The sequence below is a fragment of the Fopius arisanus genome, unplaced genomic scaffold, assembly GCF_000806365.1.
Source record: "Fopius arisanus strain USDA-PBARC FA_bdor unplaced genomic scaffold, ASM80636v1 scaffold00026, whole genome shotgun sequence".
In the NCBI taxonomy this organism is placed as follows: domain Eukaryota; kingdom Metazoa; phylum Arthropoda; class Insecta; order Hymenoptera; family Braconidae; genus Fopius; species Fopius arisanus.
The window spans coordinates 107,502-132,532 of record NW_011887765.1 but is presented as its reverse complement, the minus strand read 5'-3'; the positions used below and the strand labels follow the sequence as shown (position 1 = coordinate 132,532).

Here is a 25,031-nt window from a genome sequence, read left to right as displayed (position 1 = left end):
TACTTTTTCAAAAATTTCGAATTTTTCACTTTCAGTGAAAATTTCAGTGAATAGCTCCTCGATGTTCATGTTCCCCTGATACTTTTTCAAAAATTTCGTATTTTTCAATTTCACTGGATATCTTTTCGATTTTCAAATATTCAGTTTTTAAACGATATTTTCATTGATTAGCCATATACAAAAAAAAATTGGAATTATTTAAAAAAAAAAATGAATGATGGCGGGATCGAACCCCGGCCATCCGTGTGCCAGCCAATCACGTTGCCCATTAGACAACACATTCATTCAAAGGATAAAATTTCATTAGTAGTATATATTCAATATATTAAATAATTTTTTCCATTCGAAATTCCACAAGATGTGGCTTCCCCCTTCCGCTCGTCCTACAGTCGGCTAAATTTCAGTTAAACACCTAAAAAACAAAAAGCATTCATACCGCAAAAAATAAAATTCACCCCGTCGACTTGATGGACACCCCCGCATTGCGTGTTGTGCCCCCACCTCCCTCTTGGAGTGCATCACCCCCAGAACTGAGCCTCTACTGAAGTCAATTCTCTTTGCTCAGAGGAATCACTTTTACTGGACTGTAACCGCACGCCATCTGTGCAAACAATTCTCAATCATTGAGTTCTGTTTTTGCCAATGAAAAATATTCTTTCCAGGTTTGAATCCTCGATGAATGTCGAGGGGATGAAAGATAAAAATCGCACTTGTCTGGGGCAACAGAAATCAATAAATATCGAATTTTCCATGGAACATTAGCTGTCAACAGAATAAGGTACTGAGAGAATAAAAAGTCGTCTTAACATAAAATATTTCTAGTATAATTCTGATCTGGTCTATTGCAGTACAAGTATTTCAGATTCAACTCAGGAGAATCCACGAAATTTAATCACTCATTTTTCACTCAAAAACAAAAATATATTCCTCGAAATTTTCACGATCGACATTCGAATTTTTTTACATACTAATTACTCATTCTCGCAGAAAAATGGCGATTCAATGTGCACGGTTGGAGATTATTTAATTGATCTCTCAATTTAACGTCGATTATTTTTAACAACAAATTTATTCACATCTATATCAATTTCAGAGAGCCTTTTTTATTGAAGATTAACGAAATATTTAATTTTCTGTAATTTTAAATTGCTTAATATATTTCGTACACATTGGTTGTCTACATAAGACACGTAAAACGAGTGTTCATCTAAATAACATCACAAATTCCCCTTTTTCCGTCAATTATAAAAAAAAATAATTATAATTCCTTCTTACCGATAAATATATAGTTGCCAAACACTTTGGCCTAGTATACTCCACAACAATGGAAAATGCCGTTTCTATTCCTTCCTATCGATTAAACAAACATGGATATCGATGGAAGTCATACGACATCAATGCACAATGGTCCTTCTATACTCTATTTAAAAGAAAAATCTTATTTTACCGAGTCGACATATGTATATCAGCAGCGAAAAGTTAAACTGAGACAAATCAAATTTTCCAGCTTGATTAAATACCGATATATTGAAAAAACTATCGACTCCAGACAAAAACATGAAAAGACCTTTTTCGTCGACCATTTAATCATCCCCAAAAAAGTCCTTGAGTGTTTTCACTTTAAGTCGATAGATTTCGAGATAAACTGATACAAAGGAAAATTTTTATTTCAAGTTATTTCAGTTTTGCTTTACTGATATCGAAGCGGACTAGTTCTCCCTCGAGGGCTCACACCGTAAGATCAGATATATTCCAGATACTCGTTAATTAATTCACTCGATTATTTCTCAATAAAATCAAACTCTGACTCCCTGCTGTGCCAGCAATTGCTTCCTCTGGTGTAAACTCGGTGATTCTCCATCGTAATCGATGCCTGTGGCTCTGGTATCATCGAATGATTTTGAATTCTTGAGAGTGTTGAGAGCCTTCAGGCACGAATTCGTTGATATCTCAAGAGATTTTGAGCTCCTCAGTGAGGCATTCGCAAGTTTCTTTATCGTTTCTGATATCGGACATTTTATGAAATCCACTTTTTCACGATCCTTGAGGCACCTCTGGGGATTGAGAGTGTTCTCGGACTCTTGAGCTTCCTTGGTGTCCTCGACACCTGGTGATTCCTGGTTGATCTTTTGAGGATCAGTTCCGTCGGGATCTGGGCTTTTCTTGGCTTCTCTGTCGAGCAGAGAATTTGGGGGTGCCTCGACGTAGCCACTCTCGTCGCTGTCTGCTTCCTCTTCGTCCAGGGAATCCAGCGTCAGGAAGGACTCCTCACCCTCCAGCAATTCATCTCCTTGATCCATTCTTGTTGGGTATTTCTCGCCTTTTACATCCATTCGTCTTCTCCCGGGATTTTCTAGTCTCGATGGACTCTCACCGTGGGGCCGGTAGTCAACCACCTACGGGGAATAATTCTTGATAACTCCATCACAATATTCAAGCCCTATATTTTCCATTTTAATTTCTCCGGAATTCTCAAAGAATTGTTTCACTCAAAATCCAATATCTCAGGAAATTGTTATAATCAAAGGTTTATATAATTTCATTCTAAACGAGTTACTGTTTAAATGTCAACTAAAATTCAACTAAAATTCATTATTTCAGAAACTTTGAAACTCTCTTTTCTCATTTTCTAGATAAAACAGTGATTTGTAAGGTATAAGTTATAAAAAAAACTCCTCCTTCAGTGAAATTTAATTCTACAAAAATGATAAAGTAATTACCTCATCGAATACTTCAGCGTCTTCAAAATCGAAGACATGGGAAGATTCAATGGCCTGCTGTTCGATATCCTCCTCGGTCTCATGAATTTCACTCCTGCACGAGGAGTACCTGTTCCTCGGCCCCCGGAGACAATGAAATCGTGGGCTTCCAGCGCACGTCATGAAGTTCGGCGAGCCCTCGGAATTTCTTCTGGGGCCGGAAGTCGCCCTGACGACATCACCAGCGAATAAAACACGCCTGCCAGTTCTGGCATCATCGACTGCTGGCTGATTATCATCAGCCCCCGATGCTCTCTCTTCGCTGTTCGATGTACTTGCTGTTTCACATCCGCTCGAGATACTTCCATTCTCGTCCAAGTATTCGCTCGAGGCGCCGGCGCGATTCAACGCATCAACAAGACGAGCCAATCTCCAACCGTCCTGATCCTGCCAACTCCGTGCTACATTCTCAAGTGACCTACAAAAGGGATTAATTTGTACGCCACATCATATTTATCCTCTCCCCAATTTTCCTCGCATCAATCAACGTCACCCGATGAATTTTCAACTTAATTATTGGCCCTGGAAGCCATTAAAACAACGAGACAAGAGATTAAAAATGAAGAGATAAGCAAAAGGTACCTCAGCTCCTCGAGCAATCGTTTCTGCTCGATCTCCTCAGCAGCAGCATCTTCCTCGATGGCTGATAATTTTGGTGCACTCTTGGATCTCTCCAATGGTGGCCTGTAATTCTGACCCCCAGTACTGAGCAATATTTTTCTCCTTGGAAGCGATGGATTCTCGTACACCGCATTCGCAAGAGAGAGTCTGCAACAGTTTAATGCAATTCACCAAAAATAAATAATCACTCGATCCTGGAGTGATTTTTGTTAATGCTAATTCGCTCTGAATGAGGTACCAAGATATCAACGATCGATACCCTCACGACCCAATTCGTGACTTGATGACCATAAGAATTGTAAGACCCCGTGGATTCGTGTCTCGAATTCACAATTTACTTACAATTCCCTCGACCCCGATACAAATACTGCACAACTCAACGAATAAATCGAGGAATCTCCAGATATTTGTGAAATACCAGAGAAAGATCAGGAGTTTTTATCTAATTAAATGTAGTTTAAATGTAATTAATAAGTAGTTGAAATGGAATTGGAATAACAAATGGAGTGACTCACCTGGCATTTTGCCTTGAAACTTTGTCCCTGCGGAATTCAAGTAATGCCTGTTGTAATCTAGCATTCAAGGTTGAAGCAAGTCTTCTTGCTGTGGATTCCTTTGAGCATAGGGCAGCGTGACATCTCAATTCTGGCCTGAGTCTACGACCCTCGTGTCGATATACCCAGACGAATAAACGTGGATGGGATACTGGTGCTGTACAATATGTTACACGATGTGCCCAGTACTCGGTGAGACCGTGGTCCTTGGTTGTGGCCGTCAATCCACCATTCGTCACCGTCAGTCTCATCGTCACGTCCGGCCTATTGCTGCTCACGTAATTACGCCACAAGGTTGATACTGGCTTCTCCACACACCCATCACCTAATTCATAAACAAAGTCAACTTTAATTACTCTCGACTCTTCAACGTACATCACTTCCTCCTTCAGTTTATTATGTCAAGAGTTCATTCCTTTCGATTTGTTAATCTTGGAATTGAGATTGAAAGTCCAAAAACTTGATGCTAACATCTAAAATTCTATTTTTAGGTATAATATTTTATTTTAATCTATAAAACATTGAGAATATTCGAAATTAAAAATTAAAAATTGTAGATCATTCACAATTTATTCGTATGTGGTCTTTAATTTTTGGGATAAGTCTCAGAATTCAGCGATTGTTTAAATCAGATGGCCTTTTTTTAATAATAATATAATTCCAAACTGCGCGGAAAGTCATGAAAAAAATCTCTACGCAGAAGTGAAAGAAAACCATTAGTCTCTACTTGACTTTTTTCTCAATAGAATGATGCAGACATATGTTCACAGCAAATAACAATAATCTAACAAGTGACTTTCCCCGTTTACAATTACCCAGTGACCTGGTAATTCATTTCTGCGAATTAAAGTCATATTCACGGTATTCCTGAGTTTATTAGAGTGAATTTTTCCTGATGCAATTCACCTGTGATGACAGACGATAAATTCAATCAATCGCGCGAGCAAAACACCGCGAGGACAAAAAAAAAAGGTAACACAAGGGGTCATGTTTGTATGATCTCTCTTAATAGCCCTCCAAGAACTGCCAATAAAAAATCTAATGAATTTACAACGATGAGGGGTTTTTTAAATAATCATCGCGGTATTGAGTAACTTTGTTCAACCGTTGATTGACTATTTTATAACTAACATGCGACAGGTGGACTTGAACCTGCCAGAAAATGTTATATTTAGGTAATTCATGTGGATATTATTTTAGGACTGATGCAGTAAATAGAACTGGAAATAGCTGAATCAAGGCGACTGAGTCCTAGGAAAATTTCTACATTTCCAATATGAGAACGAGGAGAGCAGATCGTCATCTACGTGGGAGGCATGGGAAAATGAAGGGGAGAATTGCAGGAGACGACAGTTACTCTTTGGTCTTTTCCAGGAAAAATTAAATCACCTGCACTGTCTTCTTTTACCTGGAGGAACTGTAATTGACAGCATTTGCTTCGGCCTCACAATTTTTTCAGAGAGTAATTAATCAAAAATTCAATTCAGCCCGCATTATAAAAATATTAATAAATTAACACTAGATTTCTGTTATTTTCCCAAATAAATTCAATCCTTTTGTTTATTTATTCATTTATTCTTTGGTAAATCATTTAGTTTATTTTCCATTAACTGACGATTTTGCAAAGACTTCGGATGATATTAAGAATTTTATTTGTGCTAAAAATATTCATTATTCATATTCATTCGCGATATCAATTATTTATCTATTCATTATTTAATTCCAATTACAAAATATTACGAATGATTATTGGAATTTCTCAGAGAAATGGTGCTGTTGTTGAGTAATAGAAAATAATGGAAAATAAGAGGAATAATTTAGTTTCATTGCAGTTCAATTTGAAAATGTAAATTATCTTTGGCAGAAGTACTTGGTCTCTCCGTGCACCTCGGGCTGTAGGAAAATTGCACGATTGCCAAATGTTGAATACAAAGTAGAGAAAAAAAATCATCTCCCACGAAAGGAGCCTAGCTCAAATCGGAAGTACTATTATTTTCTCCTCGATATTCACCAGACCGAATAGGAGAAAGGTTGCATGAATCAACAGCTCTCTCTCGTTTCAGCTATTGAACACTTTAAATGATCGAAAATAGAAACTACACGAGAAGATTTCAGTGACAAATTCACTGCCTTTTATCACAACTCAACGAATTCACTCATTTTTTATTTCCTGAGTCATTGAGATGTTGATCTATATCGTGATTCATATGTCAATGCCAAGGATGCGGCCCTGGATTTATGAAAGGGAAATACTCTGACCTCGCAATCCAAACCTTCACCGATACGATATTTTGGATGTTTATTTATAAATTAGTCGATGGCTTCTTATTCCACTATTTTGCGTCACCCAAAAAAAAAAACGTGTCACGGCCAATAAATTTGTTTTTATTAAATTTTTTTTCGGAGATAATACCGAATTATCAATGACAATTTTCGAAGATAAACTGGGGATTTAAATTTTTCATGATAACGCAGTGAGAAGAATAATGCTTGGTCCAAGGCTGAATGACTGTTTTATATTTATTACTGTTTTCTCTTTTTCCAGACTCCAAGTAAACAATTGATCTTCAATTATTCAGTTATTGATACTAAATTATTGAATTATCTATTCGATATCAAATTGATAGTTGCGAAAGGGAAATCATTTTTCGAATTTTTTACAATTAGAATTGTCTTCTTATCTTGACAGATTATCAATCGACTAGTTGTTAAAGATTTAATTTATCTATTATCTATTGATGTTTGTTTAAACATTGGGAAATTAAAAAAATTGGGAATAAAACAATCTTCCGGTTCAGTTTCGTAGTATTCACTCATTGAGTTTTATCCATTGATTGAGAAATACTGTGATAGTAATGCTGTTGATAGCGAGTTATCAATGAAATCGAACTATTTTATTCAACAAATGAAACGAAGGGATCGATTAAAAATGGCAGTACGCAGACGATACGCTATCAGAACAAATAAGTTGTTAACAATTGTTTCTTTCCTCACAAATTGCACAAATGACTTATAAATAACCAGGTGATCATGCGATGCATTTCAATGACAAAATCTTTTGTTTGCCACTCAGAAGTCGCAGGAGTTCTAATAATAGAAAATTTATCTCTCACTCACGTAAAAACGATAAGTGAATCTATTTTTTCTGATTAACTGATTAGATGATCTTGACGAGTGATCGACCACTCGAAATTAACTGTTCGGTGTATCTGATGAATGGAAATCGCCAGAAGCTTTGAAGACTCTCAACAAGGCGTTAAATAATATAAAAAATGTAATTACGGAAATGATGAAGAAATATTTAATGAAGAGGTGAGTGAACCTGGGACAGAATCGCAGAAGTTGGAGCGATTGATACCGAGATTATCTCTTAATTCCTGATCCTTCGAGAATTCCGCGAAACCCGTCAGGTTGTCGTGCAGAATTAATTAAGCAAATCAGATGTCTGCGGAGAAACGTACCGTAATGACGTGGATTATTTAAGGCTGTAGCCCCAGTTGTGTCAAATGCGTAGTAGAAAAATCAGAGAGTCTCTGAAAATTACTCGATTATCAGGAGAATATTTTCTATTATCTTTTCAATTTCTGCTGCGTGAAGATGAACAGAACAGAACAGTAAAAATCGCTTCGTGTGGTCGGTGTGAAGCGATAAAATGAACGTAAAGATTGCAACTGAAGGGAATAACTATTATGGGTTATTTGACAGATCAATGATCCCTGGAATTTCAAATGAGACAATAAAAAACTGGCGTAAGTGGCCTTCAGGGGATTGTGCCACTGGAGATATGGAAAATCGTTGAATACTTTATTTGTCAGTGGAACAATGACGAGATTAATAATTAATCATTTGTCCACGTATATGGACCCGAAACGAATAACTTCGGCTCAGATACATGCGGAGAATTGAAATTGCCTGGAATTTTCAATGACAATTGTTTACTTATCACTTCCGGTATCGCACAGGCGTCGACTGATTTCCAATCAGGAGGAGGAATTTGAATTGCAGTTCAGGATGGAAATTGACAGGTCCGGTGCGATTAACGGCTTCGATTACTGTTGTAATGAGGACACCTGGCCAGACCACGACCTTCGTCTGGTCAAATGATTATTACGCGCTCCACGCGGCTTTTTTTAACCGACAAACAGCGATTTCCCTCCGTCCGTGGATTTTATACTCGAAAAAAAAAAAACTGTTTCCTCTTTGTCGCTGATATTGATATTGGAAAATATACTGGTTATGCATGTACGCACCACGTGAAAAACAAATATTTGAAAAATAATTACGAACAAGGTTGTTCATATCCTGAGTTCGCATTTGTCGCTGTTGTAAAAAAGTTAAACCGGTTTTTGACACATGAGCAATCTTGTAATAGTTTGGGATCGAGTGGAATTATATCAGAGGTAAAGAGGCGGGAGTATTCGAGATTGAAACAAAAATCGTTTGAGGGAGGATAACAATTTTTTTTATCAGCTGATAATATTGGAACACTGGAGGAATCGAAAATAAAAGTGGGAAGTGTGAAGTCATAAAACGTCAAGACAGCACTAAAATTCTGAATACCAACTTTGTCCCGTATAGACCCAGGAGGAATAATAATAATAAAATAATAATAATAGAATAAAATGTACTGGACTGACCTTTGGCCCATCCTGTGAGTACATTTCCAAGATAGGCAACCTTGTAGCAAGGATCGTATTCGGTTATCGAGGCATTGCCCCTGTGTCTTCTCCATAATTTTCCAAGTCCCCTCTTCAGGGACTTGAGGGTTCTGTGCCCCAGCTCTTTCCCACCGGAGCTGCTGTGATTGTTGTCTTCAACCAATTCCTCCTCGACTGGAGCAGCCACAACATCACCCATTGTCTTCATCTCGGGTTTTGGTTTCTCGCAGATCTGTTCAGTCTTTTTTTTTTTTCCTCCCGGTAGATTGAATCTCTCTGAGGTATTCAAACTTACTCGAATGAGCCAATCATCTCAGATTCCTCGTTGATTTCTACATGGCAATTCCTAAATTATCCAGAATCTCCAACAGGTTTCAGCTGAACTGAAGCACAGAAGAGCAATTTTCACAGAATGCTCGCTCAATTGGTATGGGAGACCATTTTCCGTAACTTGTGGCTTTCTGAAAGCAAAGAGACAAATGTTTAAATAAATCCACCGGTTTTCCTCAATTTAACAGTGAAAAATCTTTTTTTCGATGGCTTTGCGGTATCCGGCGGTTTATCGCGGCGGTCGTAAAAAAACCCTTGGATTTTCCTCGTCGATAAAAATATTTGAAATATTTAAAAACCAAATGCTAAATCCTCTCCAAATGTTTGTCCTCATAGACAATCCTCAATTTACTCAAAAAATATACAAGTCCTTCGGCTTCACTCCACAACGTGTCGCGAATTCCGTTGACCCCAAGGAAAAATTTATAACAAGAGCAACAATATATTTGATAAACAAATACCAATATTATGCACTCAATATTATAAACAATAGGCCAATTTTTACATTTTAAAAAATGTTTAATTGCCAAAATATAGATTTTTAATGCGATACGATTTTCTAATGTTTAATGCACCCCTGAAGATTGTACGGTTTCAATTATTTCTGAATAAGACTAATCGATCAACACAAGTGCGGTAATGTATGTAAAATTAATGAATGGTTGTGGATATTGCTTGTTCAATAGCAAGAAAATACTTCTCATTTGCCTTGCGCTTTTTCTTTCACCTTCGGCGGTGCAAAAAAATCATTAATAGTAACGATCCAACTCGTTGCAATAAAATCACCTCCGCTTTAAGGGGAATATGGTATCAGATGCTTTAACAGTGTGCGTCAATTGCTGCTCATTAAAAATTTCCGTTCATAGTTTAAAAATATTCATCAAAGCAATGAACCAATTGCCAATTTTACCAGTCATACCCTGAAATAATTTATTATTGAGGATTAAACTTATTGTTAAACAGTTTCTTCCTCATTTTGCTGGTAAATCGGATGGAAGGGTCGAGAAAAGCCCTCCCCTTGCGTGATATTATGCCATAGATCTTGATCATGCAATTTCTCTGATAAGAAATCCCCAGTGTGAAGTAACGATTTTGCAGAGAAATAAAAAAATCTGCTGAGTCGACGAAAAAATATTAATGGTAACAAAAAAATCGGTCGAATGCGTCTATCAATTATCAATCTCAGCCCATGCGATCCCTTTAGAGGAATACCATCTCAATAATTAACATCAATAATAACAATAATATTGAATGCCGGAGTTATTGCTGGAATACGATAAATGTAAGTAGAAACATTCGATTCAACGAGACATAAATTGCATCGAAACGCATTCATCAATTTTTTATTAATTTTTTTCTCTCAATCATCAGAGCAACTGGAGATTCAAGGAGCAACACACGTTCAGTCTAGGTGTCTTTCGATTAGAATCTCGATTAGTTCAATCGATTCCAGCAAAAAGTAAATAAATAAACAACACGTGCTTCATCATAACTGGAGAGAATTGGTTTTTTTTTCTCGATGTCGATTGAGGATCGGCTGCCTCACACGTGACTGAATACAATGTACATACATTTATATATACATTATGTACATAATATCTATATAATGTCATTTCGATGGTTTCTGCTTGGAAAAATACGACGAATTTCTCGAAATAGTCGCTACTGTGCGCAGTTACGAAACTGTTACGAAAAAAATGTCTTCAGGGTAAATAGGGAGTATTAATATCTGGATATTAATTTGCAATATGTGGGATTGTGTAATGGAGACAATGAGGTATCAGTGGAATGACTGAAATAAATTTTCTACTCGTGACAACGGTTTGTACTTGTTTTTAGTTCCCCAGGTCTCTATACCTGGATTAATCGATTGATGGAGTTAGATTAGTCAAGATGAATAGCCTTGGGGGGAAAATCGGTGGCCTTAGCTCAAGGTTTTTCACTAAAACTCTAGAGCCTCCCACTCGTGTTCCATGAATTTTCTTTAACGCAACGTCATGTATTCGCTCGATATTCTTTATTTATCTTTCCAGTGAATCCCAATGCGAGAGGGATTCATTTATTCCTACAATTTATATATTTCTCCCCCTTCACTGATTAAAATTTAATCTTGAATTGATTTTATCCAATTTACTTGGCAAATGTTGTTTTTATTCAATGTTGTCTCCCCGACGAAATAACTAAAATGAAAATCAGAACAAATTGTTTAATGGAGATAAATTTCCGGTCACTTTAATTTGCATTAATTTTCGATTCAAGGCTTGCAATAAATTTCTCATTCATCTTGAAAAATCCTTCAATAATCAAAACCTAATCATTTGTTTTCAATCAGTTGTTTTAAACAATTTCTTTAAGGCCCGGATGGACTGTCTGGAAAATATAATTTACTCCAAAATTGGGACTTCTAATTACTCCGTCAATTAATCGTTTTTTCCGATAATTGTTAGTCTAGTTGTTAACAACCGCTAGAACGCTAGTTACCAATTATTGAAAAAAACGATTAATTGCCAAAGTAATTAGGAATCCAAATTTCGGAGTAAATTATCTTTTCTAGATAATCCACCCGAGCCTTAATTAAATATTTAATTTGTTAATTTTAGGCTGATTTTTTTTGTTGCAGTGGCTTGCGGTGATTTTGATTTATTTGCTCAGTCGATATTGATTGGCCGTTTATTTCGGGAATTTCCATGGGCAATTGAAGTGAATTGCGGAGTGATTGGAGTATGTAACGATGGCTGATACACAGGTAAAACACCCGGTGCTCCACATGAAAGCGCCCCGGCGAAAGTTTCACCGAGTCAACGGCCTGTGTGTGAGATCTCCTTGAATGCCGGTTTGTCCTGACTTTTTTTTCCACACCGGTTCTCTTCCGACCATTGCATACACAACCGGAGATCATTTCTTCGTACTCCGCTTATTTCATTTTCTCATGGATACATTAACACAGTTTTCAGACTATTTGAATATTCAATCAGAGGAACGAAATTCGAGACCATTTTACGGTGAATATTTCAAAACTGAAGGCCCTGGTGGGGATATGGCAATTGTCATAAGTCCAATCACGCGTTACAACCAGAATTATGCAGGTGCATACGCAATCTTCAACGAGGAAAGAACACCCACCGCTGTCGGCGTCATTTTCCTCGATTATTCATCAACTAATCGTCAATTATGTTACGTCAGTGTTGAGAATTCTTCTGTCAGTTGCACTTGAAGTTTCAAGTGAAAATACTTGAACTTTTTCAGTCTTTATTTCATTTTTTATTTTACAAAATGAGATATTTGAGGAATTTTTAATATTATGGGATTTTAAGGGAAAATATTTGAGGTTTTAATCATTTATTTCTTGAGAATTCAGTTTTTTAAGGTCAGAAAACGAGAAAATCGATGAATTTTCGATTTCTTAGAATTTTCAGTGGAAATATTTGAGGATTTTATTTTAAAAATTGATGATCCTGAAGGTTTAGGTTTCCCAAAAAATTCAAAAACACAAAACGATTCTCCGCAATTTTCAAGGGAACGAGAAATTCAGTGGAGATTTCAAGTTGAAATAGAATTCAATTGGTAATCGTGCAGGTAACGAGGAAAAAGTAATTTCAAGGCCAACGTGGGGTAGGATTGAATGAAAATTGGGAATCACAGGTTGATTTTTCTACGATCTAATGAAATTCCATCAATTATGCAGCAAACGAGAGGATTGATCGCAAATAGATCGAGCGACGATTAATCTGAGACGTACGCCCGATAGACATGTGACAAGAAACCCCAATAATTGTTTCCTGTCAGGTGTTCATGGTGGGAGATAATGTACGAGAGGAAGGTAAAGGGCCTCATCCCCCCAGGTGCAAATATACACGTATTTTCTTTAACGGAAATCCGCGCGGTGATCCATTGAATGAGAAAATATTCTCCATCAGTTGGAATTTGTTAATTCACCGGAAATACCTCAAGATGTGATAAGGAGTGGTGAACAGTGGAGAACAAGAATTGCAGTATGGCCTTCTGAGTACAAATTATTGGGTGTAAATTCAGACGGCACTAGTCCGAGACGTTTACGTCAAAATTTAATTGATGAAAGTCCTCGATGAAATACAAGTACGCGAATTATCGGAATTGCGTTGTCTTGAGTAATCATTCTCCCTGGAGAAGTTGGAACGACCCAATGAAGTAAAAAATTCACATTCCAGTGGCATTTCCAGTAGCTCAACGACAAACTCTCTTTTCCGTCATCTCCAAAGACTTTCACAACGAAAAAATATACACTAAAATTGAAATTGTTAGCTATATATATCCAAAATATACTTGATGCAAGTACATATATTTTTTCGGGATTTCTCCTCGTGTATTCAGTAATTTCCGTACTTTTTCAGGATTCTCTCTATTTTTTTTTTCCCTATCTTTCAACAATAGCTGTACTCCATCGACCTGTACAACTATTTCATGTACCGCTGCCCGAATTTACAATTCAAATAATGATCTAGTGTACCGAGCCGTTAATAATACATTCTATTCTCCTCAATATATCGGTGGAATTTTTGTCCGAGGAACGGCCATTCAACAGCTGATCGCTGTGACAAATTCCGGGTAGGCGTTTATTTTAAAATGTTTTACTCTCTGGAAGATACTTTATTCGTCACGTTCTCTCTGGATAAGAAAGGAAAATTAGAAAAGACATCACGTGAATGACTTACGTGATTGCGGAACGCATCGGGGGAAAGTGTCGCGGATTTTATGGTACACTCCATTTTCATCCGTCATTTCTCGATTTATTCAATTACCAATTGGTGTACGTCCGTTTGATGGACGTGAAACATTTGAAAAATCGAGGTGTACAGTATAATAAAGGATATCCGTTGGAAATAATCTCGGTTTTTAGTTGATGCTAGTTGCTCGAGTTTGTTAGTCATCGCTTAATCGAGTCTTTCAGAAAATTGTTAATCTTATGAAATTGAACTGTCAGGAATTCCTTGGAATTCCCGCCATGAAGTCATTTGAATATCCAAGTGAGTTTAAATTTAATGTCAATTAAAACCTGTCACTAGATTTTTCATGATGAATGATAATTGATTTTTCAATGAATTTTCAATCTATTAAGGATTATTGGAATTAATAAAAATGTTATTCCTAGTTATTACCGGAATTGTTAATATTTTTATCGACAATTTGACACTTCGAAATTAATTTTTCAACAGTGAGATTATTATTTATCCGACGGAATTGCTATAATTCAGATTGAGCGATGAATCGAGAGTATAAAAACTCAGGGGAAGAGTTGTGAGGGAAACCGGAATCTGTTTTTAATTCTCCAATATGAATGAAAAAATGAGCAACAGGAATGATTCTCGGTTCTCGAGGGATACCATAAGGGTCACTATTTGCATATTTGCAGGGGATAAGAGAGATAAAAATGGGGATAATTTACGATCTTCCGAGGTAACACAAGTCTGATATTCACGGCCTTGATGCTAGGTCCGACAAAGGGACCTCAACAACACAGAGACTATGTACACCTAGCTGCAGTAAATGATCAAAGCAATCGATTGATCCCTCATCTAATCAATTTGTCAATTATATTCGATCAAATAATCCCACAAATAGAGTGATACCAATGAAATTTAATTGACAACAATTATCAATGAATTACAGAACTCACAGACCTGGAGACTGGTTTTTAAATTGGCAGAGGATTTTCAGTGGATTCTATCAAATACACATGTCTCGGTATCACTACAACTTGAAATAAATATCGCGGATTATTTGGTGTCTCTTTGAAATAGCAGCAGAACCGTCGCGTACCGCGTGTGTGCAGCAACTGACAGCAACTACTGTCGGGCACAACCGCCTTTACCCTTCTATAACCGCCCAACAAACCGCTCCAATCGTGTGCACCACTCTGTGACCGAGAAAATCGCTAGAAAGAGATACCCACACTTTTGTCCCCCTCAAAATACTATACACGGGAAAAAATGTCTTCGTAAAAAAAAAACAAAAAATACTGGAATTAATAATAATATATATTCATGTATACTTTATACTTTGTACTTGATTTGAGTAGAATTTTTTTTGGGGAAAAATTTCATGTAATAATAATATATAATAAAAATACATAGATCTATTTATTTGTCAAATATACTATAGATATTTAGATATATATAAAAATTAGTGGATTGAGGAAATGAGTAAATCAAATTAATTCTGTAATTTTTCAATTCAATTAGAAATTTTTAGTTTGGAGATTATTGTATATGAATTATATATGTAGTAATATACGGTTATATATTCATATTTATTATTTGAAAGAATGTTTATAATAATAATAAGAAGATCATCTGTATTTTAATAAAATGAGGGAATAAATGAGAATGGAAATAAAATTGTGAGGAAATTATATAGATATATTGTTGTATTATATTGAAAGTGAAAAAGAAATGTTATTGTATATGGATTTGCTAATTTATGTGACGGTATCGCAATTTTTTGTAGACAATTGAAATAAAATTACGGAATAGTTCCGGGAAATTTCCTACATTTCACTCCGAAATTATGGGAAAGTTGAGTAATATTTATTGAATATTTATTCAACTTTGGCAACATTTACTGTATGCGGATTTCGACATGGGAATTTTTACTATTTCAGTCTCTCCGCGCATGAAAATTCGTGCAATATAATCATCAAATTTTCCGGGGAATTTTTTAACGACTCCATGTTTGTTAAAAATTGATTCAAATTGCAGGATTTTTTGTGCTATTTAATTTTCACTGTCTCTATCGAACCGAGTGACTTTCGAATTACTCAGGAGTAATTACTAACTGCTCTCCCAATCTCCTTAACCAACATGACGTAATCGATTGTAGAACAATTAGTGAGACTCGAATTCCAAGAATGAACAGTTATATTTTCCCATAACTTCTGGGACTCACGTGATTACGTGATTTGCAAATCGCTGTATATTTATTCACACGAAAAACTTTAACGACCGTTCACCACAAGTCCAAGGAAAATACACAAAAGCCATCCGGAGGTCTAAGAAGTCCCAGTATTCGAAAGTTCTGAATCAAATAACAAAATAACAAAATAACTTCAATAAACATTCCAGCGCCGGATAACGAGCGAATTCGTCGGACGTTATCAAGTTATTGTCAACACGTAATAATCACCAGAATAATTACAATTCCTGATTTCAGGGTACCAAGACAACATCACGTGCACCACTGATAACCCTCAGGACCGAGAATCCGATGGAGAAAATGATCAGAAATATTAATAGCTGTCGAAGAAGAGATGAAAGAACGAGAACGAATAAACCAGTGATGGTTAATGAATTCAGCGGAATTGATCTCCGTTCACACCCACTGGTCTGAGAGCTAACATTTTTGGAAATCTCGGAATCACTGAATCATCACTCCAGCTCCATCAACTCAGAAATACTGGAAAACTTCTCACAACAAATTACTGATAACATAACGGTCTTCGTAACAGGGGAAAAGTGTTTTTCATGACACTCTTCAATCACCTCATGACCCCAATAGTTTTTGCCAATAGTTCTTGTCAATAGTATTTTTTACCTCGATACTTGTTTCCTTCCTCATCCCCGCGGTCATGAAACTATTAATTTTCCCCAGGAATATGACATTCTCCATGTAGTTAATATTGTCAGAAGAAAATGTCCAGAATAAATGGCTGTTGCTAAATTAATTTAGTTCTCTAAAGAAAATTTGGTTGTAAATCCACTAGGATTTCTTTCTCTCAGTGGATATAATTATTCGCAATTTGCAATATGATTCTCTTGTAATTAGTGAAATTACATGGGACAAGGTATTATTTTGTGTTGTGTATCTTTTTCAATCGCATTTTTGCTGACTAGTCTTTCCGTGAGACGTATATTGAACTCTGATATTATTATCTAACAAATAACTAGAAACGGAATTATTTAACTTGAATTTCATATTATTTAAAAATGAAATTATATCCGAAGTTGAATTTCCTCAAATCTGAGATAATTAAATTTGATAAATTGATGAGAGAAATTAATTCACTGATAACAATGACAGATTTTTATAATTTTTTAATTGATGAGTTACGAATTATGAGATATAATTAATGAATTATTATTTATAAGTAAATGTCTGTTTTTAATGTATTGATTTCAGGGGAATAATTTGAATTTTGGATTGCCAGAAAGACTGAGTATGAATATAACCGAAGGAAGAAGGGAAGACAGTCTCATCCCATTGAACTTCATCTAATTAAATTAACCCGAGACACCAATGCCTCGAATGAGTAAAACTGTACAACTTCTACACTTTTCTTCTTTCTTACCCGACGCGTGCCAAATCGGTTAATTGGAGTAATACTCGTAATCTCTCTTATCTAATTTCATTCGGTATAGATTTTTTTAGAACAGATTCTCTCCGCCGATCCTCTGCCCTCAATAAACCCCCAATGAATTTATCACGATAACACCAGCTGGAAAAATTATTAAACACCTGGAAGATTTCAATAAAATTTATTTACAACCTAGAGAGGACAAATTTTTGATATGCCAATACGATTAGATAAAACCGGTTGCGTGAGCAATTCACTGATAAATGTCGACTCGAAAATCATTTCTCCGTTCTTATTTGCGATGTTTAATTTGTGCAAAAAAAAATCACCGGTGATAGATTAAAAAATTCATTTACAATGAAAAATTCGCCTCGATGCGCCGAAGGTAATTGCGACATTTATTGTTATTGGTTATCGAACTCTGGATATTGTGCATTAACTTGTTATTTATTGCTACGTAATAATACTCTTTCGTCGCGGTTTCTTGGGATTTCATTTTATTTGCATGCGATTAAATATTATTCATTCATAGTTGCTAACGTGAGGAGGAAGTACCGAGATTAATGAACATTTCATTCAAAGTCAATTGCAATAAATCTGCGCTTCGTAAATGATAGTCTGCCCCAAGCATCTTCGGAATTAACATTTTTATTCGATAATTTATGTGTTTACCCGAATTTTTTTATGGAGACAACCGGAACCGTAAAGTCTTCAAGTTTTAGTTTTTATTTCGAAGGTTCGGATCAGAATGCCAATGACGGAATAATTTAAGTGTTATTTACTTATATTTCAATTCTGCGGTAATCGGATAATTTGCTGGAGATAATTGTGAGTGGAAAAATTATCGTAATGGGTGAATAAATGATTTTTATGAAATTTTCGTCTCAACATTGAATCGGAATCGGAACGTGAACGCAATAGAAAGTCAATGTCAGAGCTTTGGATCGAGAACGTTTCCTCAGTTATTCATTAAACATCCGATAAGATTAAATAAAATGAATCGAAGAAATTTATGAATTTTTCTACTGGCTGTTCTACTCACCGCGCGTTCGAGAATTTTTTCAATTTTAAAAATAAGTAAACCTGTTCATGGGGATCCGGTTGATGAAGATATAGAGGTTAGTTTTTTGAATATAGTTTTTCTGCATTTACAGAAATCTCAGCAGCAACGTGATCACGAGAAATATGTTCAGAAAAAATACTGTTTATCTTCTCCAAAAAAAAACTCGTTGAATTCTATTGAAAATCATAAAAATGTAAATTGCCAATCGATACGACTATCTCCAAGGAGTACATCATCGTCTGTTTTTTCCATTATTGCTGCAAAAAATTGGATTTTTACTGTTAATTGAGGTGAGCATGAATCCCCGTGACTCCGAGACTAATTGCTTTTCCATTATTGTCAGTCAATTACTCATCTATCAACGTGTTAGAGATCTGTTGAAACATCCAACGTAATGCCATCCGAATTTTCCATTACCTGAGGTCAAATTGAATTTTTAATTTATCATAATGCGTCCGCCACAAAAATCTATCGTTTTTAAATGAATTCAATTCAATTTGAACACAGAATAAACATTAATTGAAATCATAGCGTATGGGTCAGAGAATCTACAATTAATTGAATATTTTTATAATCATTAATTCGTCAATGGAGAATTCTCCGAAATGTCATGGCTACTCCGCAATGAAATCACATTAATGAAATTTGTGAAGTCATGGGATTTAACGAACGTCAAATAATTTTATTTAATAAAATTATTTGAAATCATTGGGTCATAATATTGATAACAAATAACTCCTCGACCCGAACTTAAATATTTTGACTCTCACTACCCCACGCTTTCTGAATGTGTTATAAATAATTTCAATTCATAAATTTCTTAAACAAACTTCCCGGACATGTACTACAAAATTTAGTATTTGTATTTTTTTCCTGGATTGGAATTCTGTGCAAGAGTGCAAGTGGAGGTATCCTAATTTCTACCAGCATTCCCCTGCTGTCACACATTTAGCGTTTTTCGAATACCTCAATACCACAGATTATTTACCATTGGCAAAAGAACGAACTCTCCCTGCCCGGGGCTTTTCCACGACAGCCTGTACCACCGTGTAAAAAATAACGGTAGACCAATGACACCACGAGCATAACTATCCTAGGATCCCCCAGGCTCTGCCATCAACTGGTCTCATTCACATTTCCAATTCACCTGATAACCAGCGAGCCGAGCCTTCCATCGCACACACCCCAGAACTTTAAATAAAAAATAACAACCCGTTGATGATTAATATAAACGCAAAAGCTGATGCCAGACGACCAGTAAAGCAATTCATAAATTGCTGATTACGTGTGATAATAGAATTTATCACAGATGAGAGACACCGCGTAGATAAAAATGTAATTAAAGAATCAGAGACGATATATTCAATGTCAATTTGCCCCCGGGAGGTGGGGGATTGAGGATCGATGACCTGTGTGTCTTTCAGTTGGGACTTGAGAGGAATTCTTGTAATTGAGCTGTCGATAATGGGTCGTCTGGCTAAATAACATAAATAAATAAATAATAACTCAGAATGAAAAATTGAAAATTTCCACAGCTGTGAAATAGTATCAGCTAAATAATTCACCGAGTGTTCCAGAAACAGAATGCCACCCCAGATGAGGGGAAAAATACTACCTATATGTACACCTCTCACATGGATACACAGGTATAACTATACGCGCATTCCTTAGGTGGAACGTCGCTGCGATCGTTTCTACAGGTAACTCGAAGGTTGTTTGTGTTCGTGACTTCCACCTGTTAAAAACTCGCTTGAGAAAGAAGCCGAGGATGATGCGAACCGTGACCAACCAAAAATAAATCCCAGGACGCATCACCAGAAGCCCCCAGATCACTCAATATTCATCAATCATATAAAACAACTGAAATAATTCAATATGGCAGGTGTTCCATTCTCCACCGACGAATGAAACATCCAGAAACTTTCTACAATAATTCAATCATAAAAATAGAACTCACCACGAATTACTCATAACAACAAGTCATCTGGTATTTTATCAAACAGCAGCACTATCATCACTTGGTTTCAGATTCCAGGGAGAATAATTACCGACGTAAACAGCTCTCGTTGGAATTCCAGGGTGGTATCAGTGATATCGGTGGTATTGGATTAATGAATAAATGAGAGAATATCTCATTGATATTTTCTACACTCAGTGAAATCACTCGTCCACATCGTTTCACTGAAAATTTTCAACAGTTTTAGTGGTACGTTCACTGATTATGAGTTTGTAATGTCTTGGTGACGCGTGCTGGTACATAGAGTGCAAGTCTTAGCCATCGGCGTTGGCCACAGCAACATAACTGGACACTGGTTTGGGTAGGGGCAACTCTCCAACCGTACAAGCGAATCAACGAGGAAGGGAGACGAACTGTACGAGGCCTTTCCTTTCTCCACTCAGACAGGGCTAAAGAGGGAAAAAAGGTTCTCAAGGAGGTGGGCTTTGCTATAATACATGGTAGGCGTAGGTGGCCCAGGTCAGTCTACCCTGTCCAATACCTCGGTACAACCCTCGGTATAATCAACCCAAACATCATTTTAAATACCCGACGTATCTAAGTAAATGAGGAAATAAGGAAATTAGGAAATAAGGAAATAAGGAAATAAGGTAATAAGGAAATGGGGAAATAAATCCAGACATCGATGTCCCTCGTTAATCAATCAATTATAATGATTAGATGATTTTGAAGGCACTTCAAGGCTGTCTTGATCGAACTTTGAAAATGCATTGTAAAGTCCAATTGTCATCGCTGTCTCGTCAGTTAATTGTTATAGTCATTGTCAGTCATTGTCAATGGCTGATTGAAACGAGGAAAATGCGGGAAAAATGTGGCAATTGCACGGTGACAGGACTGATGTTGCACGCGGGAATGAACGTACAGTTAAGATGCCGGTAAATTAATGCTGTTTAGATGACAATAAAGCTAGGCTACATAAATCGTACAATACTTTGTAAGTTGGCTTGCACTGACAACGGTATCGACACGCCATTTAGTTAACTGTCTTCTTGTCTATGGGATACCGTGGACAACTGGTATTATATGCGAGGTATCCTTTGTGGTGATTCAAATTGGTGGATAACATAATCAAGTCAATTATAAGACGCTCTTTATTATTATTTATATTCGTCGAGCGTTCTCTGGGGTCTCAAGGTGAACGCATCGTGGAATGAATAATGGAGGGCATTATGATGGGGATTTGAGATGGCAAAATGAAATAAAAATTTCACGATTCACTCGTGGAAGGTCGTACTGGTCTGCCCAGCAAGAACAACCTGGTCCAGTTGAACTTGATGACATTGATTTTACAACTCCAGTTCTACAGCCATCATATATTCTCCATCTCTCCTTTCATTCTAGAATCTTCCACACGATTTGCATGTCTAATAGTCTTGGAATTTGTGACGTTGGTCACGTAAATGCAGTGGATATATTGTAACACTGGCATTTCTAGGTAGACGTGATATTAATGATCAGGTTTCTGGTTTGTTCTCTAAATATTCTCCCCTAATGATACCTGTACAAGTGGTGCTGTGACAGACGACGTGAAAATTACTCAGCATCACTGCATCGTAATGAAGACTCGAAGAAATATGGAGAAAAAAGGGAATTATTCTTGTGATTGCACGTCTCGCAGGTTTCTGGAAGTCGCCCGGTGATGTTTTGAAAAAAAATTATCACCGATAAATAGTCAGACGTTTCTGGTGGATGATGTGCGGTAATGCATGCAATTAAATAAGAGGAATGTTCAAGTGTGTGAAAATGATGCGTGGTCGTGGATGCTGAGAATGGATAGGAACCATCCAGTAATGCAGCCACGGAATTACACAACTTATCGTGCAATTGAGGTCAATAGTATTGCGCACTGGGCGATTAATCGCTCCTATCTGCTGAGTCTAGTACCATCGTCTGCAGCTTTTATCTGCTGTACCACGACTGGCATCTTGGGGCATTAAATCCAATCATTTCAAGTTTAAAATGGTCATCGAATTGTCAATAATAATCCTCGGGGTTTAAAAATTAACTGCCATTTAACGACTTCTGGAAATTTCGTCAAAAATAGCTGTGGAAATTTTCTTATGGTACTTTCTCTTGTAATATATCTCTCAATTAGAATTTATTGAGGAAGAAATTTATGGAAACGTATATTTCCTCCGGCTGTACAAATATTCAAATATTCAAATGTCTTTCTCCCGCATTCGTCAATACACATTGAGTTTGCAAATACACATCGATTCTTTGAATTTATTTATGTTGATAAGAGGCCCTGCCTTTATCGACAATTTTGCTAGAAATGGGTATTTTTTTGAATACATTCTTTTCCTCGATCGAGGCAACAATTCACGCCGACTTGAAGCCCTGGGGATTTCGCTGCTGCCAATTCCAAGTATCTGCACCTATCGGAAAAAAGATATTCATAGAACAGAATACAACCCAATTAATTCAAAGATAAAAAGTAATGAAGAACATGAAGACATAAATGATTTTCCCCCAGTGCATGTCATTGAGAGAAGTAAGTCTCTCAAATGATTGGTAACACTTACACATGTCATCAATATTTTTCGTGGCAAACCATTTGAACTCTTTATTGGCTATCGATGCATCAGCATAACTCGACGCAATATCTCCAGCTCTGCGTTCCGCAAATTTGAAGGGTATTTTCTTGCCAGAGGCCTTTTCAAACGCGGCAATCATCTCCAAAACGGAAAATCCCTTTCCAGTTCCTAAATTGACAGCTTTAAAACCCTTGGAATCACTTGTACTTTGATGAATAATAGCCTTGACGTGTCCATTTGCAAGATCCATAATGTGAATATAATCTCTGACGCCTGATTAAAGCAAAGCCTCGTAAATATATCGTATAAAAAGGGAAAGTCCCAGGTTTTATATAATCTATTTAGCTTCCCGTATTGCCGGAAGGCCTTTCCAAATGATAAAACTCACCAGTCCCATCCGGCGTACTGTAATCATTGCCATAAACACACAGCATCTCTCGTTTGCCAACTGCCACTTGAGCAATGAACGGCATGAGATTGTTTGGGATTCCATTGGGGTCCTCGCCAATTTCACCAGACGGATGAGCTCCAACGGGATTGAAATACCTCAGCGATATCACGGACCAGCTCTAATGAAATCAGTGATTGAACGAAGAGAATGGTTTCATGAATATTAAAATATCGTGGTAATAATGAGAAAGGTACTTTATCCGATTGACATAAGTCCTTGAGAATCTCCTCAACCATGAACTTGGTCTTCCCATAGGGATTAGTGCACTGCCCTGTCTCCATGTCTTCAGTCAAGGGCAGCTGCTTCGGTATTCCGTAAACAGTTGCACTGCTCGAGTAGATGAAATTCTTTACATTATTCTCCCTCATCACTTCCAGCAAATTTATCGTCCCTCCGACATTGGTTTTGTAATATTCCAGCGGTTTTTCGCACGACTCCCCAACGGCTTTCAACGCCGCAAAGTGAATGACGCATTGGAATTTATGCTGAAGATAGAATAATCAGAAATCCCATTCACCTGATAATCCCGGGTGATACTCACTCTTTTAAAAACTCCCTCAACGGCCTTCTTATCCGTAATATCACACTCTTCAAATATTATCTTCTTTTTCGATAATTTTTCAACCCGCAAAATGCATTCCGGCTTCTCAGCTTTGTCCCCTGCGAGCATAAGCATTTTCTAATCACAACGAAACATCTGAACAATAAACTCTGGGCTATTGTGTGAGTCATACCTTTGTAGGCATTACCGAGATTATCAATAACCACCACCTCAAAATTCTCGTTAAGAAGTTCCAGTACTGTGTGAGAACCAATGTAACCAGCACCCCCCGTCACCAGTACATTCCATTTACTCGCCATATTTTCCGGATGTATTATATTACCGCGTTATTGCACGCTGATTAAGCTAGCGAAAAATTTGTTATTGTACTTTGAGTTGACCTTGACATTAGTGTGCAGTGTATGCACCAGAGTAATTGATTTTTCTGAGATTAAGTATTTATACAGAGCCCGATGACTTTTCCCCGATTTATCTTCATTCAAATATTCCTCCTGAGAGGTATGACCTTGGCACCTCCAGCAGATCAAGGGGAAATTACCGCAAATAATATTACTCTAATAAAAATATAGTACTAATTGAAGGGGTAGGACAGGCAGTATATTTGCTTGGGGATACATATTATGCAAAAATGGATACAAAGAGGAGAGAATAGAAATAAATAAAAAGTGACGTGAAGGATATGTGACTAACCTCTCTCGGTGATAATTCGGAGCAGACTGACACGTCTTATCATAGACTTGTGTCAACGAATGGCATTTGATCGTTTGATTGTTACATAACGAATGACAAGTTCAAGATAATCATTCACCAAATCTCTGGTACAATTTGCAGTACCTCACCAGATCCTGCTGCCAATGCAGCCTTTAACCTCAGATGTCCAAGGGCATCAACGTGTCCCCAAAAATTTCGGGGCCTCACCCACTCCTCAAGAGACCCCCACGCATTTCCTTCATGTCATTCTGACAGGAGTCATCGATTTCTATTTCTCGTTATTTCGAGTATTTTTCAAACTACAAAAAAAATATGATGAAAATGCGGACGTGCAGGAGCAATCCGCCATCTCCAGTCAATCACTCAGACTGTAAAAATTATTCGCTGTCGATAGTGCGACTTTTGTGATACGTCAGTGTCATCTGGCGGGAAAAATTCAAAA

The 25,031-nt window shown here is 36.8% G+C and overlaps 2 protein-coding genes across 5 annotated transcripts; both read right to left on the bottom strand.

Moving 5' to 3' along the window:
• Nucleotides 1–802: 802 nt before the first annotated feature.
• Nucleotides 803–20,671, bottom strand: LOC105264878 (uncharacterized). 3 transcript variants are annotated; one of them, XM_011302046.1, is made up of 6 exons: nucleotides 20,269–20,671; nucleotides 8,572–9,053; nucleotides 3,896–4,259; nucleotides 3,342–3,527; nucleotides 2,721–3,177; nucleotides 803–2,396 (listed from the first exon to the last, which is right to left on the bottom strand). In XM_011302046.1, exons 2-6 carry the CDS (start codon nucleotides 8,798–8,800, stop codon nucleotides 1,797–1,799), a joined length of 1,836 nt encoding a protein of 611 aa, XP_011300348.1. In that variant the 5' UTR covers nucleotides 8,801–9,053; nucleotides 20,269–20,671; the 3' UTR covers nucleotides 803–1,796. The 3 variants fall into 3 exon arrangements, with proteins under 3 accessions (XP_011300348.1, XP_011300349.1, XP_011300347.1); XM_011302047.1 differs by lacking the exon at nucleotides 20,269–20,671 and adding an exon at nucleotides 14,576–14,756; XM_011302045.1 differs by lacking the exon at nucleotides 20,269–20,671 and adding an exon at nucleotides 14,580–14,756.
• A 1,754-nt stretch (nucleotides 20,672–22,425) lies between these two features.
• Gale (UDP-galactose 4'-epimerase) lies at nucleotides 22,426–24,931 on the bottom strand. Of its 2 annotated transcripts, XM_011302043.1 has the most exons (7): nucleotides 24,569–24,928; nucleotides 24,051–24,223; nucleotides 23,858–23,976; nucleotides 23,511–23,801; nucleotides 23,254–23,434; nucleotides 22,854–23,138; nucleotides 22,426–22,706 (listed from the first exon to the last, which is right to left on the bottom strand). In XM_011302043.1, the coding sequence occupies exons 2-7, from the start codon at nucleotides 24,175–24,177 to the stop codon at nucleotides 22,651–22,653; spliced, it is 1,059 nt and encodes a 352-aa protein (XP_011300345.1). In that variant the 5' UTR covers nucleotides 24,178–24,223; nucleotides 24,569–24,928; the 3' UTR covers nucleotides 22,426–22,650. The 2 variants fall into 2 exon arrangements, with proteins under 2 accessions (XP_011300345.1, XP_011300346.1); XM_011302044.1 differs by lacking the exon at nucleotides 24,051–24,223 and having other exon boundaries at nucleotides 24,569–24,931.
• Between the last annotated feature and the right edge of the window lie 100 nt (nucleotides 24,932–25,031).